The following is a 14,086-nucleotide window of genomic DNA, read 5'->3' as shown; positions in this document are numbered from 1 at the left end:
TGTGAGGACAGCCCTTCATCATGCCGACTGGGAAGGGGAAGAAATATGGCTCATCAGTCTTTGCCCAAAAATTTAAAGGATTTTATCCTAAACATTTTTGGCAAGTATGTTCCCAGGAGTTCAGTATAATGCCCTTTAGTATTCTGTCTTGATCTGGCATACAACCTACCTGTGTACTTTAAATGTCACAAAAATCAGTTTCATGATCTAGTGCATTTTAATAATGCAAAAATGCATTGCAGCCAGTGAAATGTATCAGTAAATGTTACAAAGCTTGCTGGAGACAATAGCAAGATGGGTTGAGTAAGCTGTAGGTCAGATCTCTAGCCCACATATTAAAATCCATATAAAAATGCATATGTGATCATGGACTTACGGAACCACAGAATGGTTTGCGTTGGGAAGGACCTTAAAGACCACCTCATTCCAAACCCCCTGCCACGGGGGAACACCTTCCAATAAATCAGATTGCTCAGAGCCCCATCCAGAAAGACTCAGAGTCCTTCCTGTGAATGTTAAACAATTCACAGATCTCTTTTGGCACAGCATAACCAGTGGAGTCCATGAACTGCAACTTTCCAGCTTTCATGAAAGCAGCAATGGGCTGGGTGGTTTCTGGAAGTGCTGGAGCTACCTTTGAGCTCCCCCTTCAAACTCAGGAGCTGGGGTTGTGGTTTATATATGCCAGACCCCATTTGCACCTCATCATTGACTGGGGTCTTTCTCATTGGCTCTTCCACACACCTTACCTCAGCCCTTCCTCCAGCAGATCCACACTGAAACCTCCAGGAGCTTGGCAGTGGTTCTTGAGGTTTCATTAGACCTTTCCTGACCACTCAAGTTTAGTATATTTTGCACAAGAAAAGTAAGGGAGTTTTTAGCATGAGCTATTATAAATTCTCTCTTTATGTTTTTCAGATAGCGGCAGTTTGAGCTTTCCAGTAATCCAGTACTTTCCAAACAGTTTGAAAAATGTCTTTGCCACCGTGCCCTTTTTAGTTTTTCCCACTTCAGATGAACTGGGATCAGTTCCTGTTTGGGCACAGTCACCTAGAAATAGAGTTTCTCCATCTGTCCCTACGAAGCAACGGAGAGCACTGAGCGTGGGTGCCTCCAGCTCCATGGCCACGGAGCAGGGGCATGTCAGCTCAGTGGGATCTGAATTAAAGTGATGTTTTTCAGGTTCAGACACCCAAGGTGTAAGTGCTCATTTGTGTTCCTAGTTGCTCCAGGCAGCGTATGCAGGACAGTTGGAGGGCAGGACGCCTGCAGAACCTGCACAGGGTGGGTGTGCCCAGGGTTGGTTCCCTGTGGGGGATCTGTGCAGGACCCTCCTCTCTGCAGGGCACTTCACTTCTCATGTTCTCCCACTGATATTCCAGAAACCTCAAGATACCTCTTTTGAATTGTCAGGCATTGTTCTGGCTGGCTGTGTGCCAGGGATGTGAAGCACATCCAGGGATCATCCATGCCTGGGAGTGGACACTGCACTCCAGCATGCCTTAAGTGATTAAATGTTCTTCAGACACTCGTATCACCTCTCTCAGCTAGAGCTCCCTCTGTGCACAGCTCCCCTCTTGAGGTGTCCCCGAAACCTTGGCTGCTGGGAGCTGTCCCCAGACTGAGAGGGGAGTTTAGGGGTGTCGCAAGAAAGAACCAGGACCATTTGTGCTGTTGGAATGAGGGGAGTTAGTCAGGCGAGTCAGGAGGCTCTGCATGCCTTGGTGGTGTTCCCAGCTCGGTTTGGTCCCTGGGTCCTGGCTGCCAGCTCGGGACAGCTCGGCAGACGCGGTGAACCTCCCACTGCGAACGCGCAGAGCTCCGGTCCTCGGACCTTTACCTGCTCCATGTCCTGCAGCGACTGGGAGCTGGCTGGAGAGTGCTCCTGTGGGCAGCTGAGTGACATCCTGCCCCAGGGCCTGTGACCATGCTGGGCCTCAGCTCCCTGTCTCCTCCGTGTGCGGGTGCAGCTGTTCTGCCCCGGGGGTGTCTCCCAGGTGACCAGAGTGTCTTTGAGAAGCGATATCCTCCAGAGGAAAGGGTCAGGTTGGCAGGATGCTCCCAGGAGCTGATGTCGTGATGCAGCTGCATGGGCAGGATTGCAGCTGGCAGCTGAACCCCGTAGCCAGCATGGAAAGGCTGCAGCTACCTCTGCATCGTATTAACCCGTTGCATATTTGTTCAATTACTGCAGCTTCAGCACCAGAGACTCCCTTGTTCCTGGCTGGGACTCAGTGCCCAGAGGTTTTCCTAAAGCACTTTCCTCTCTGGGGCTGCTGGGCCTGTGCAAAACCACTGCTCTCCCCCAAAACATTGGGGAGGGAAAGGTCACACACCACTGCTCACCTCCATGGGAGTGCTTGTGCTGTCTGGAATGTTGTTTTTAATTAGGCTTTAGTAGATTGGGCAGAAGAAATAGACTGAGGGGAATAATACAAGGGAGAAAAGAGAAAAAATAATTAAAACAACAGTAAACATAGAATATTTATAAAAATAGCTTTATTGCACCACAGAAATAATCTGGTTGTGAAGTTATGGTCATTTAAGTCAGAACATCCTCAAATTAAAATTCTGCTTTGTGCCGAACAGCCAGGGAACATTGAAAGTGCACATTCATTATTCATGTGTTCTCATTAGTCAGTCAAAGCTTCTGAAGTCAAGCTGAATATTAAGATCATAGCAAGAATTATTTTTATTACTGGTAAGAGGGTCATATAGCATGTCTGTGTTTGGGCATTATGCCACCCCAGCAAGTGTTCTACTTTCTGCCTCATGTTCATTTGCTTCAGTTCCTTTTCAAAAACTGTGTGCACTGGTCATAATGTTAATGAAGATAATTCAGACTGAAATTTTGAGCTTTTAATTGAAAAGCTTTACAGGGATATTTCAGAGTTGTTATAAATACCCAGCTCATGTGTAGGATGCAGATACAGTTGTGCGGGGAGCGATGTACCATTGCAGCTCTCGTAGAGGTGTACAGCTGCGTGACCAGGGCACTGCTGCAGAGGCACAGCTCAGAGCTTCTTCTCTGCACCCCCATTAATGCCACTGAGAGCCCGTAAGAGGGACTGAGAAAGCTGTTTTGCTTACTGTTTGTAGTTTCTAGCCAAATTCTGCTCCGTTTTTTAATCTTGCAAGTGATCCCATTGGCTTCAGCCATGACTTGTGCCTGGGGAGGTCAGGAGAGGTTCCCTTCCTTTATCCTTTCTTTGCGAACATTCTCAGTCTCTTCTATGACACAGAAATAGAGGATTAATTAGGAAACATGATGATGCCCTTGCCTTTGTTGCCTTACAGATACAGCAGTGACAGAGAATAACCTTGGCCCCAGCAGTAATTAAACTGACCGACTTCTTCCCTGCATAGTTGAATGCTCTGAGGGTGTGCATCCCCTCCAGCGCTTGGCACCGGCTGGAGCCATTTCCTGTCCCCATTACAGTCACGGGATGTCACGGAGGCAGCATTGCCTGGCTGCCTCTGGCAGCCTGCTAGGATGTTTCCATTTCGATTGCAACCTCATTCCCAGATTTCAGAGTTTATTTCAGTTTCTGCTGTGTCAACCATCATGAACAGTGGTACTGTTATTTGTTAAATTAAAAAGTAAATAATTTATTTAAAATTGATATTCTGGAAGATCAGTATATATTTATCATCTTGGAAGTAAAAATAGAAGATAGTGAGATCACTCTGGTGGAAGGCATTTTGCTGTGTAACATAGAGAGAATTGCCAACTTGGTGATGCTTAAAAATGATACCAGAATGATCCTAAAAACACCTTCCTGCTCCTGGCACTGGTTGGAGGGCAGAACTCTCCAGGTGCTTTCTTGTGTAGTCTGAAGGGAGTTGCAGCTGTGAACCTAGGCACCAGCATCTTAAAATACATCCTGCAGTGTAGAACAAAAGGCTGAACAGGTGCTCTGAGGTGTCACCATGAGCTGCACAGGGCACGGTGACCATTCAGCCACTGCTCCGAGTCGCGTGTGAAGTGGCCAGAGCAAGGGACAGTCGGGATCACTGCCCGAGGAGAGGAGAGGGAGAGGGAGAGGGAGAGGGAGAGGGAGAGGCTCTATCACCTCTGCCATCCATCTGCCTGGATGGGTCCAGCTGTGCGCAGCACTTCCTGAGCGGGCACAGGGACAGGGACAGGAACAGCCGGGCCTGGTCCCACTGGCCTCGCACCGGGGACCGCAGGCACTAGGCAGGGGTTTTGATCTGAGAAGAGCAGGGAAAGGACCACGACAAGGCTTGTGTCAGAAAGGAAGAAGTTTTAGGGAGTTCTGAGTTAAAGCTGAGGAAGGTTTTCGTGGCCATGCTCTGGGGCCAGCACAGTCCCAACACAGCTCCATCCGCTGCCCTGTCCCTGAGGCCTCGTTCTAACGGACCACTGTGCTATTGTATGGTTTGATTGTGCTGACAGTTACATGCTACTGTGCCCATAATAACAATTTTTCTTCTTTGTTCAAATGAAATTTATAATTACGCGTGTGATGGGTTGTTTTAATTCTTTTCCCTTTCCAAATCCACCTTCCTGTTGCAATGCATGATGAGCAGGCTCAATATTGTGCATGACACCCGCTACAAGTGTTGGTAGGTGCCAGCTTTGTTTCTTGATTATCTTAAACCTGTGGTGCAGCTCACAGACCCTCAAAATCCACTGCTAGATTTAACGTACAGCCCTCGTGCCAGTCCGTCTCCCCGAGCCTCCTGCACTAACACCTGTCAATTAAATGTGATTGTTTTATTTAATTGACATGGACACGTAGATGTTAATTTTGTACAGCAGTTTTTAATTGCACATTGTTCCTTGGTGGATTTTGACTGGACTATGAGTTCCAGTGTTTAGAAACTATCTTGTGTTAACTAAAGACTGTATCTTACCATAGCCATGTAGCTGTATTCTGTCCTTCTACAAGATTAATTTCTGTTAGCAGTAAATATTTGGGTTGAATTTTTAAAAGACAAAAACTTGTAAATATAAGGGCATTGAAAAAACTCTCCTGTTGTTTTTCATATTGAAATGGTTAAGCTTGTTTGTGTCGATATTCTTGATTTGATGGTAACAAGCATTTTCCCATTTTTTTTTCTCTTTCATCTCCCTCCCCTCCCACCCGGAATGTTGTCCTGCTTTGCACTGTGGTTGCATGTCACGCTCTGGCAATGATGTCTCGGGCTTCTCGCTGTGGTGAACCACGCTCAATGACCCTCCCACGTGTCGCTCTGGTCCCATACTGCTACACTCTTCTGTATGTTTGCTTATTTGATTTTCCTTCCGAAAGTTCCCATGGTGCACGGTGCTACGCCAGCCACTGTGTCTGCAGCAACAACATCTGCCACAAGTGTTCCCTTCGCTGCAACAGCCACAGCCAACCAGGTTTGCTAATTTACAGCTTTGTTCCTTACAGACAACTCGAAATTGGTGCTTTAATGAGCATGGGGGTTTGGATCTGACCTCTTGTTGGCCTACACATTCTCTCAAAGAGCTGCAGCACAGCTTAATCAGCCCTTAGCCATGCTCCAAAGGTGCTGCAGTTCCATTTCTGATGCTAAAAATAATTGACAATAGAGTTTCTGACTCAGTCTTGACATTTATGGGCCATGCTGCTTATTTCTGTTCTCAGGGATGCAAAGAGCAAGGGATAATACACAAGCCCATGATTTATTTCCATTTCTGTGGAGCCAACAGCTCCTTTCATTGCAGAACTCAGGCAAAGCCAGGGGAGTCTTTGTGCAGAGGGGTTGCAGGTTCTTACAGTCTGAGTTTTGCAGTCCAAACATGTTCTGACTCTCCTCTTCCAAGCGTAAAACAAAACCCCGTGAGCATGGGCCACACAGAAACTTTCTTGAAGCCTTTGTTCCAGCCTTGTGATTCTCTTTTTGGAATGGCCCATTGCTTTGAACAGAGCTCAGTTAAGAAAATTCCCATTAGAGTCTGGGTTTATTTCTCAATACCCACCGCAGTCATTGCCGTGTTTGGATGTATTTCAGGAATATGAGAGTAATGCTTTACCACGTAAGTGATTAGAAGTCCTCCCAGGAAAGCCAGAACCAATGCTCTAAAGATGAGTCCATGAGCCAGAGGAGCTGCTGGAGCTGCACCTGAGCACAGGACGCTGTCAGAAGGGCAGACTTCTGTACAACACCTGGCTGAAAGTGCAACAATAAAAACGTTTTAAAGAGCCTTCTGTTCCTCTTTTAAAAGCAAATTATTTTTTGAGATTTACTGGGCAGTTAGTTGCCCATGCCATGAAGCCGTCAGTTCTGGTCTGATATGCAGGTCTTGCTTCGGTGGGATCACACGTGTGTCCCGTAGAAAAGGGAACTCCAGGTTCTCCTCAGCGTTGTGCAGCTGTGGTCCTGTGTGTGGGACGAGCTGTGCAGGTAAATGTCAGTGTTCAGGCAGGCTTACCTGAGGCACTCGGCTCCTGGCTCAGGGCAGGTGGCTCCTCAGGCCCTGAGCCCGTGCCCCTCTGTGCATGGGAAGGGTGGTGCCAGCTCCTGCGGCCTCAGGACACCCAGTGCTGCAGAGCCAGCCCCAGGGCCTTTGGCTTCGAGCCTTTGCACCTTTACCTGTCGAGCACTACCATTTTGTGCTGCCCCAGCTGTACACCCCTCGTTAACCTGTCTGCTTCCTCATCTCTGAAAAATACAATTCCCAAATGACACCATTGCAGTGACAGCTAGGCGTGCACACCCCGAGCCTCCAAAGGGACCTGGATATTGTAGAATTCTGAAAACAACCCAGGTTAGTCTGCTCAGCAGGTAGCACATTCTTCTCATGAGAAATGTTTGCTGAATGAACAGGCCACTCAGGGCTTTAAACTTGGCCTAAGAAATGGTGTTTTGAAAAGCTAATTCATAGGTGGGGCTACCTCTGCATATGTGCCAGCTCAGCAAGCAACCTCCTGTATGCCCAAAGTCTCTTAATACTGCAATTTATTGCACCAGTTACTTTCAGTGTCTCTGTATCCTGTGCATGTCCTGGGGGTTGTGAGAACAAGACAAGCCAAAGAAAAAGTCATTCTTTTTAAATCATCTCTGTTAGTAACCATGCACTTCCCAGATAGATCACAGGGAAAACTTTCTGCTGTAGAATCTGGTCATTTCATGCCTTTCCTCCCCAGAGCCTCATAACACTTAGTGCAGTTCTGCAGCCAAACCTCCATATATACATATATACCCATATATGTATATACCATGTGAGCAATGCTGAAGGTATTTAATGCCACCTGATGCCATGTGCCTGCATGCCAAAGGCTAAAGATCTGGCCCTTCATCTTCCTGCATCGGTGCTGAAGGTCCCTGGTCTGTTCGACAGCACTATCCCTGATGCTGCTCCAGTCGGGTGCCGCAGCCTGTCCTGCAGCAGTAGGAAAACATGGTATGAGAAGCTTCATTCTGCTCCAAGCCCATTTCTGTGGAGTTGGCGATGCTGTGATGTGTGAGCTGCCAGGGAAGGAGAGGGCACACGGGTGGAAAAACAACTGCAGGACCTGCCAATGAGTTAGTTGAGAAGAAACTCCCCATTCTCTTTACTGGGCAGATTCACAGGCCAGCCTTGGTGCCCATCAGGAAAAAGGGTCTTTCCAAGTGCCACAGATGTTTGGGATCGTGCAAATCCATTTTGTGTCCTAGGCCTCAGCACAATTCCCTGTGCCTGGGCACAGCTGCTCCCCCCCGGGCGCTGCAGGGTTGCGGTGCCTCCGCCACCCATGGCCAGGGTGCAGTGTCACCTGTTAGTGGCACTGCTGGAAATTGGCTCCCAGTGTGATCCTGGCTTTTTAAACGGGAAACTGAGCTGATGGACACTTGAGGGGAGCCATGTGCTCAGTCCTGTTTGTGCAGCCGAGCATTTTGGGAATTGTTTCCCTGCTTGGGGAGGCTTTGCTTGCTGGCTGCTCCGCGTGGTGCTGCAGCCGCTGTGGGAAGGGCAAGAGCTCTTCTCAAACAGGGATTTTCACCAGCCATGAAAATCAAGCTCAGGGCACTGTAGGTTTGGCATTCAAAACCCCGGACAGTGACAGCAGTGAACACTTCACAAAATCACACTGAAATGAGGCCCCTGTAGAATTCATCATCTGAGACACTGAAAACACAGGATTTTGTGTAGGCCAACAAAAAGGGCTATTTTCAATTACTGCACTGCATGTCTTGTAGGTGTTAACTTCTCCTATTTCCTGAACAACCAATAATACTTATTTATATTTGTCCCGTAGTACTTAACCCAATGTTTTCCAGTTCTAAGTTGCTATTGTAGCACTTCAGTCGACTTTAACTTATAGTTATAATGTAAAATCCACCAACTCACAGCTGATTCTCCCAGACTGATACTCTCTAGCAAATGCTGTGTCTCTGGGTGGGCTCACTGCACGTGTTACTCATTGTTTATATTTCTTACCTGTAGATACCCATAATATCTGCCGAACATCTGACTAGCCACAAGTATGTTACACAGATGTAGACATTTGGTCATCTAACAGTAAGTTCCCAATGTGTTGTTGCTGTATTTTTTCTTACTCTTATGTGTGTAATTTGTTGCTGTAAGGGACAGAATGTTTTTACTTTCTAAGAAAACCAGTAAGCTACAGGGGCAGAGGCTCTGACCCCCCTGAGGGGCCATTCCTCTCTGAGGAGAGATCCCACGGGTAACAGTGGCCACATCATGTGTTAGTTTGGTACATGCCCACCCAGCAAAACCAGGGTTCACAGAGGTTGTGTTCTGTCTATGGTGGCCCCAGCAGCGACCTGAGTTGAGGGGCAGATAGAGGGGGAAGATGATTCCATCAAGTTCTCTTCAGAAAGAATGGCTTTTAAATCCCAAAATTTGGAACCCCAGCATTTCCTGGGTTTGGAAATTCATAATTCTCCTGTTGTTGTGAGATCCCCCCCCGCAGCCATCCCACCCCAGGACAGCTCTTCATTTGTGTTACCTTCCTCTCTCCTGTGCCCCACTTCTGCCAAGTTTTTATGGAATGCCTTGGCCATAATGGAATTTTTTCTGAGGGTGGGGATTGACCCTTTGGCCACAGTGGGTTTGCAATCAGAGCTGCTCCTTTCAGCTGGGCATAAATGTTGTTAAACTGCTGGAGTGACGCAGGGAGAGTGGATCGCTGAGGGTGGGACGGGATGGGATGGGATGGGATGGGATGGGATGGGATGGGATGGGATGGGATGGGATGCAGTGGGATGGAGTGCCCCTGCTGCCGGCAGGTTCCTGCGGGGACGCAGCCCCCTGTGCCATATAAAACTGGGGCTGCTGTGGTCTGACACCAAGTCCTGGCTGTGCCGAGAACACTTTGTGCTCTTCCCTTCCCTTCCCAGATGGGATCCGAGGCGAAGAGGCCGGATTTGGGTGGGAAGAGGCCGAGCTCATTAGCCATAGTGTATGTAAATACTGTCCAGCAGCACTGGGAACCCCTCAGCAGTGACATCACACATTGCATGTTAACGAGATGAAGCGAGACCGTGGGACTCCACTGCACACTGTTGCCTATATACTTTGTACATTGAATTGATATTTGTGCTGAGGTGATCTTATTGTCTAAACCTGCAGCATCGTCCGCCTTTCCCGGCACGCAGTGCCCGGGGGAAGATGCATCCGGGGCCTGCTCCCCACAATCACGGATGTCACCCCGGAAAGGCTGACGATGCTGTAACCAGAAATCTATTATGTATTGGTACGTCTGTAGACCAAGATATAATTTTTTAAAGTAAGTTTATTTCTTTCAAGGTTTACAAATAACAAAGGTGCACCTTGTATTTAAAATTGCCATTATAGATGAGAGCGTGCATGCACAGTAATTTTTTGTTTAAGAGTAATATTTTTAATGTAATAGATTGTAAGAAATGAGAAGAGAGGAATCTGACAGAGATGAATGTGCCAAGCAAAACCACAACTGTGTATATTTTAAAGCACATCAATGGCTTTAAGTACCATGTTGTTAAGGATTCTCATGAAGTGCCATAGACTGTACATCCATCAGAGTATTATTTCCACAGTGTTATTTTCAGAACCACGTTTTCACTGACTTGATGAGTACTGATCAGTCAAAGGGCACCATTCTGTTTCAAACCAAAGCTGTCTCAGAAATGGCCAATTGCTCCTCACAGCCAGTGGGCAGCACCAGAGAGATGCTCCAGCTGTGCATAACCCTTACGGACAATATTATCTATAAACTCTCCAAGGCGTTGTATGTCATATTTATGCATATTTACTGTATAACATGAGCTGCGAAAGGGAAAAGCCATTTCTGAGACACAGTAACAAATGTTTGAGGAACTTCTTTTGCTCTATTTATAGCCTCTGTCGCAAGTCACAAGGACTATAAATGTTTTGCAGAGATGGGTTTCACTTTAATTCATCAAGTCCCGCGTCCGCGGCGACTCTAAACAAAGACGCAGAAGCACTGACAGCAGATGCATGACAAACCAAAATAGGACAAATGAGATGTTAATTAGTGTAGAAATTGGGTGGGTTAATACTCGGGTGAGTTTTATATGTGATTTTTTTGTTCAGATTAACTGCTTATAGCCTTAGAAAGCCTTTACAAAATAAAAACAAACAAATAGATGTGCATTCAAGTTTTAAGAATGGATTCATCCAAAGGAATTCTTTTTGTGGTTTGGATGTTGCAGCCAGTAAAGGATATTTTTGCTCTGTTCAGCCAGGGGCTGCCTGGGGCCAGGCCCCGGGTGGGCAGGGGAGGGAGAGGCGCGGGTTCAGTTGTAGAACTCGCCATACTCCGAGTTTACTGCGAGTTTTTATGCTTGAGAGAGATGCTTTATAGATAAGAATGATGTGTTGATTTTCCTGATTGTACTGTACATCTATTAAAGCCTTAGATTATTACATTACGGGTTAAAACCCATACCAATGTAATTTCAATCGTGTTAAGAAAGTATAGGTGACTTCACATGTAATTGTAGTGACTTACCATAGAGAATTTACTTATTTTTTTCGTGTTAAAAGTTTAGTTTTTATTTCTTACATTTATTAGCTCGTTTTCATTTTCTATTACCAGTTGATACCATTTCAGTTTATAGAATTTTGTTTTATTAGAGTTTACTGATGACTTTTTCAAAATACAAAAAAAAAAAAAGTAGTTTTCTTCATAACATACTCAGTTTGGAATCTACATGTAGTGTCTTATGAGTATTCGTATTATTGTTAACTAAATGATTTCTATTTTACTGATCTAATATGACAATGTAAGAATGTCAGTCATTGTTAGTTCTTGTCTAGTTTTCATTAAAGAACAAAGATCTTTTATATGGATATCTTATAATTATATAATCATTGCTAAGTAAGAAGTTAAGTTGTTGCTATGGCAACAATCCTGGCAGACAATTGAGTAATATTTTGATGATTTATTTTGTTTGTAATTAGTTATGAGAAAAAAAAATCTAGTTCCTAGATATTAGAATAAAATTTATTTTCTACTGTATCCATTTCAAATGTTAAAATATTGTTTAAATATTTTTTGAAATCCCTGAATATCAGGCCTTGTTATAAATAAGCTGCATAATCAATAGATCAAGGGACTTTTTGTTGATAATCCAAATACTCAAAGTTTACGTAACAAGAATTCTAGTGTGTGTGTGCAAACTCTTGAGGGTTGATTATGCTGCAGTTGGGACGTCGAGAGCGAAGGTTGACTTTTTGCACTTCTGTATATAGTCAAAAAAGAGAGAAACCTGTATAATAGTAAGATCTTATTTTGAATAAAAATGTCTATAATTACAAGGAGTTTTGTTAAGGCTAAATAAAATGACAGGCTGAACAAAATTGCTTGCAAAAGTGGCACAGAGTTAGCACTCCATCCCCCTTCCAAAAAGTTGCTTTGCTTTATGTGGACAGCTTGTAGTTTGCCAGGATTTTTTCAGCTGGAAAGATCTGCCATCCTTCCGAGATCTCATGACTGACAGAAGCTCCACTGGGTCAAATCTGCCTGAAAATCATTATGAAAAAAAAAAATAAAAAAAAAATAAAAAAAATAAAAAAAAAGCAGGTACTTCAGCCCATCCAGGGAACCATGGCTCAGATATTCCGTACATTATTCAAAATCTACTGCATGTTTAAAGTATCAAAATATATTAAAGATATATGCTATTCAAACCAGTTTCTGACAATTTCAGTGGTTTCTTGTTCACAAAAAAAGATTCTTCAAAACAAATACTGACATTCACAGAGTTCAACCATGGACAGGCAAACGGAACAGCACCCGTAGCTGTAGGGTAGGGGATTATTTTCTCGCTGTAGTGGTCCTGTTCTTTTAGCAGGTGAAAAACAACCTGGGAGATCTTCCCTTTCCATGGAAAGCGTTGCAGGAGCGTGGTCATCCTGTGTTATGCCAAAGCTGGAGCAGGTGGGGGGCCGGGCTGCCCGGTCTCGGAGCTCACACTAATCAGTAATTAACGAGTTGCACTCGTGCAGCCCCCGGTTCATCTGCTGGAAGGACGGGCGCGCTTGGGTTTGCTCTTACGTAACCACAGACTTACTTTCGCTTGTAGTTGCTCCAGTTACGTACTCTGTCCTGGGCTGCAATTTGGGTTTATGCTTATTTTATTATTACTGCTATAGTTGACCTTGCTGTATGGAAAAAATAAAGTGAAATTGCCCTAATGAAAGTTCTCTTTCTTAATTATCTTTTCCTCTATTAGGTTAAAAGTGGCTCCACGGGGTTGTGTAGGCTTGAATGTGTCTGAGCACTTGTGGGACTGTCCACAGTTTATTTGGTACTGGGGCTTTTCTGCACCAGCACATGTTCCCCTCTGCAGGATGTGTATTAAAATGTGAATATCCCGCCTGCTTGGGATATTCCTGTCAAATCCGGGATGCTCTGATCAGCCCCAGCTGCCGTTAGCCTCCTGTGGCAACACTTCTGAGATCCAGAGACACACTGGGACCCCCAGCTCCTCCCTCTGCAGGGAATGGGGACACAGGGAACTGAAGGTGTGGGGAATGGGGGCACAGGGAATCAGGGGAGTGGGGAATGGGGATGCAGGGAATGGGGGAGCAGCGAACTGGGCACACAGGGAGCTGGATGATCAGGGAAATTGAGAACAGGGAGCTGGGGCTGCAGGGAAGTCAGAATGAAGGGAATGAGGGGAGCATGGAATTGGAGGACAAGGAACGGGGAGCAGAGACTTGGAGGGGCAGGGAATGGGGAAGCAGGGAACTGGGGACACAGGGAATAAAGGGAACTGGGAAGGGAGGTGCAGGGAATGGGGCAGCAGGGAGTGGGCTGCAGCCAGGCAGTGGCTGACATTAGAGGGAGCCCTGTTGCCACGTGTTGCAGTTGCTCCATCTGTCTCCCACAAATCACTGATAATCAAAATTTTTGATCACAACATCACAGCTTTAATTGATTAAAGAAAACACTGCAGGGCAGTTTTTTCCAGGGGGATTCTGGGTGTCTCCTGTGACCCCCACCACTAGCTGGCCTTTCCCAGACTGGTCTCTTGGCACTATTTCCAAGCTCAGCACACCTGTACATCCCGTTCCTGCTGGCCGAGCACCCACTCCCCTGCACGCCCTTTGCCCCCATGCTCAGGATGACACCAGCGTTTCATTTATCCCCACATTTAGCTGCCTAGGGAAAAACAACGCGTCGAGCAGTGCCAGTGTTCAGAACCGGCAAAAATAGCCCAGCTCGATTTTCCTCTGTGACTTCGAGGGCGGCTGTGGTGGCTCCATCCCTGGGCTCCCCCAGCCCTGCGGGACCCTCCGGCCCTCCTGTCCTGCGGCACCGGCTCTGCCGGGGCTCCCGCGAGTGAGAGGATGGCGAGCAGCAGCTCTGCCCCCGCGGGGCTGTCGCTGCAGGGGGAGGAATCAGCAGCTCGGATGCTGAGCAGAGCCACGAGAAGGAGCTGCTGCCAAAGCGGCTCGGGAAGCTGCGGCTGTGGCACCTCGCTGTCCCTGCCACCCTCTGGGATGTGGCACCTCGCTGGCCAGGGCCGGGACAATGACAGCCACGGGGGCAGCAATGAGAGCTGTATCAGTTGTCAAAAGCAAAATAAGAGAATTTTGTTCCAAGGATCTCCTATGTCTGCAGCTGAGAGGCTTTTCTGAACTGGGGGGGATTCTGGG

At 46.5% G+C, this 14,086-nt stretch overlaps 1 protein-coding gene across 9 annotated transcripts in view; it reads left to right on the top strand.

Annotated features, from left to right (window-relative positions):
* Nucleotides 1-12,620, top strand: part of MBNL1 (muscleblind like splicing regulator 1) — an 80,682-nt gene extending 68,062 nt beyond the window's left edge. For 4 of the 9 annotated variants that reach the window (XM_017734386.1, XM_008633756.2, XM_008633752.2 and 1 more), the window contains 4 exons: nucleotides 4,552-4,587; nucleotides 5,277-5,371; nucleotides 8,402-8,476; nucleotides 9,319-12,620. In XM_017734386.1, the coding sequence (XP_017589875.1) occupies nucleotides 4,552-4,587; nucleotides 5,277-5,371; nucleotides 8,402-8,458 (188 nt within the window). In that variant the 3' untranslated portion in view covers nucleotides 8,459-8,476; nucleotides 9,319-12,620. Of the gene's footprint in view, nucleotides 1-4,551; nucleotides 4,588-5,276; nucleotides 5,372-5,985; nucleotides 6,179-8,401; nucleotides 8,477-9,318 lie in introns of those variants that run through there. The other 5 variants (XM_017734382.1, XM_008633754.2, XM_017734384.1 and 2 more) reach the window with 3 other exon arrangements.
* The last annotated feature ends 1,466 nt before the right edge of the window (nucleotides 12,621-14,086 follow it).

The sequence above is a fragment of the Corvus brachyrhynchos genome, unplaced genomic scaffold, assembly GCF_000691975.1.
Source record: "Corvus brachyrhynchos isolate BGI_N302 unplaced genomic scaffold, ASM69197v1 scaffold544, whole genome shotgun sequence".
Classification (NCBI taxonomy): Eukaryota; Metazoa; Chordata; class Aves; order Passeriformes; family Corvidae; genus Corvus; species Corvus brachyrhynchos.
The sequence above is the reverse complement of the archived record's forward strand: the minus strand, read 5'-3'. Positions and strand labels throughout refer to the sequence as shown.